This window comes from Eimeria acervulina, genomic scaffold, assembly GCF_000499425.1.
Source record: "Eimeria acervulina Houghton genomic scaffold, Eah_scaff2867, whole genome shotgun sequence".
In the NCBI taxonomy this organism is placed as follows: Eukaryota; Apicomplexa; class Conoidasida; order Eucoccidiorida; family Eimeriidae; genus Eimeria; species Eimeria acervulina.
The window spans coordinates 1-2064 of NW_013547933.1; the positions used below are offsets into that span (position 1 = coordinate 1).

The following is a 2064-nucleotide window of genomic DNA, read 5'->3' on the forward strand; positions in this document are numbered from 1 at the left end:
GAGAAGGCGCGCCACTCGTTCCAGCACTTTATACGTGGTGCAGGAGCTTCAAGACAGGTGATGAGCGTCACGGAGGTAGGTGACCTTTGACGCGCGGTTGGGGTGAGGGTGGAAAGTGGCATGTTAGCCAGTAGTGGAGAATGGCTTTGCGCGGAGGCGTTATGCGTTGCGGGGATGTGGTTGGACTGCGAAGACGCCATGGGTCTGTGTTTGCGATGAATTGGCAGGGTGTGGGAAGCGTAAGCGGTGATGCAATGCTTTAGGGACGACAGGGAATATCGTGTATGTTTCTTCCACGTGGCGTTCTAGGTCATTAGGGCGCGCGGTCAGTGCGGTATGAGGGGAGTTGGAGTTTGATGCGCAGCGGTTTCTTTAATCGCGAGCAAGTGCCTCTCAGCTAGGTTGGCAGTCTCGAGTAAGTAGGAAGCGGCGTGAAGGGCATGGGGCAGCATGGGAGGATGCCGGAGAACGTTGACGTATGGTTGAGGGTAGCGTGAAAAGCACCCTGGGAATGAGTTGAGACAAGCGTGGATCTGCTCAGGAGGTGAGCTGTGCAAAAGTCTGGATGGAATGCAGTGGCAGAAACTGTATTTTTTTGTTGAATGTGTAGGTATGAGTTGATGCACATGTGGATCCGTGCAGGTGATCATTTGAAGCATCGGCATGGGACGCAAAAGCGGAAACGATCTATTTTCGTTGGATCGCGGACACCGGGGCAAGCATCAAACAGATTGTGGATAAGGAGATGCTGAGCGGGAGATGCGAATAGTCGCAGGATGCTGGAAGGAAGGATGCCCTGCTCACCGCTTTGGTTTTTGGGTATTGCTGCATGATACCAGTAGGGAATGCAGCTTGGGCCGCATGTGAGCAGCGGGGGATGGCAGGTCTGCGATGTGCGTGTGGCCCTTGATTACAGGTCATAGTGACTGGAGGGATTACGTCAAAAGCTCCTTAGTAGAACAGGTGTGCGCGTTTGTCTCTGTTGAGTGGTTTGCAGTGGTGGAATACCGGCTGATGGGGTGTAGAAGCTGGGGAAAGGCGGCACGGCGATGCGTTGCAAACCCTGGCAGAGCACAGGCGGTTATTTGGCTTGCACAATCGAGTAGCCACTCGCACTTGTGGCACTGAGAGTGTGTTTGGGAAGAGTCGTTGGGAATTTGGTTGCAGGTTCTGTGTATTTATTTTGAGCCTTGAGGTGTGGCGAAGGCTGCATTAGCCTTCGATGAATGCAGGAACGTTTGCACTTGTGGCACAGTGTTTCTGCAGAGGATGAATTTGGGGTATGAATTGATCCGACTGTGAACGTCGCTGCGCGGTGTTACTTTGGTGCATGGAGGAGAGCATGGGCTGGGTTTGGCTCTTTGTTGAATTTCTGGTGGGGAAGTGGAAGATTTCTCTTGTGCGGGACTCTAACGTTGGCTCAGCCCGTATGTTTGCGTTTCCGTAGGACGCGCAGGAGTACTTGCCAGAGTACGGCACGCGTATCAATGATGCTCGAGCGGTTAGGAACAGAGAAGAACTGGTCTTTGTGGCGTGCATGCGTTGCGCCAACGTTTTGGGTGCGTGCCCGATGTGGTGCGACGCCGTTTTGTGAGTGGTCCTGAGTGGTGTTTGGCTGTTGTTTGCCATGCGCACGGTGCCCCGCATCCAAGTACATCATTGCGACGAATACAGATATGAAATGAGACGGAAGGCTCTTGTTGGCGCTTGAGAAGGCGCGTCATTCGTTCCAGCACTTTATACGTGGTGCAGGAGCTTCAAGACAGGTGATGAGCGTCACGGAGGTAGGTGACCTTTGACGCGCGGTTGAGGTGAGGGTGGAAAGTGGCATGTTAGCCAGTAGTGGAGAATGGCGTTGCGCGGAGGCGTTATGCGTTGCGGGGATGTGGTTGGACTGCGAAGACGCCATGGGTCTGTGTTTGCGATGAATTGGCAGGGTGTGGGAAGCGTAAGCGGTGATGCAATGCTTTAGGGACGACAGGGAATATCGTGTATGTTTCTTCCACGTGGCGTTCTAGGTCATTAGGGCGCGCGGTCAGTGCGGTATGAGGGGAGTTGGAGTTT

The 2064-nt window shown here is 53.8% G+C and overlaps 1 protein-coding gene across 1 annotated transcript; it reads left to right on the top strand.

The window, feature by feature from the left end:
- Nucleotides 1-43: 43 nt before the first annotated feature.
- Nucleotides 44-1972, top strand: EAH_00067700 (hypothetical protein; the record flags this gene model as incomplete). Its single annotated transcript, XM_013392460.1, has 6 exons — nt 44-75; nt 228-239; nt 917-1080; nt 1448-1559; nt 1753-1784; nt 1937-1972. Coding segments are annotated over 6 exons (388 nt in total), but the record flags the coding sequence as incomplete, so codon positions are not given.
- Between the last annotated feature and the right edge of the window lie 92 nt (nt 1973-2064).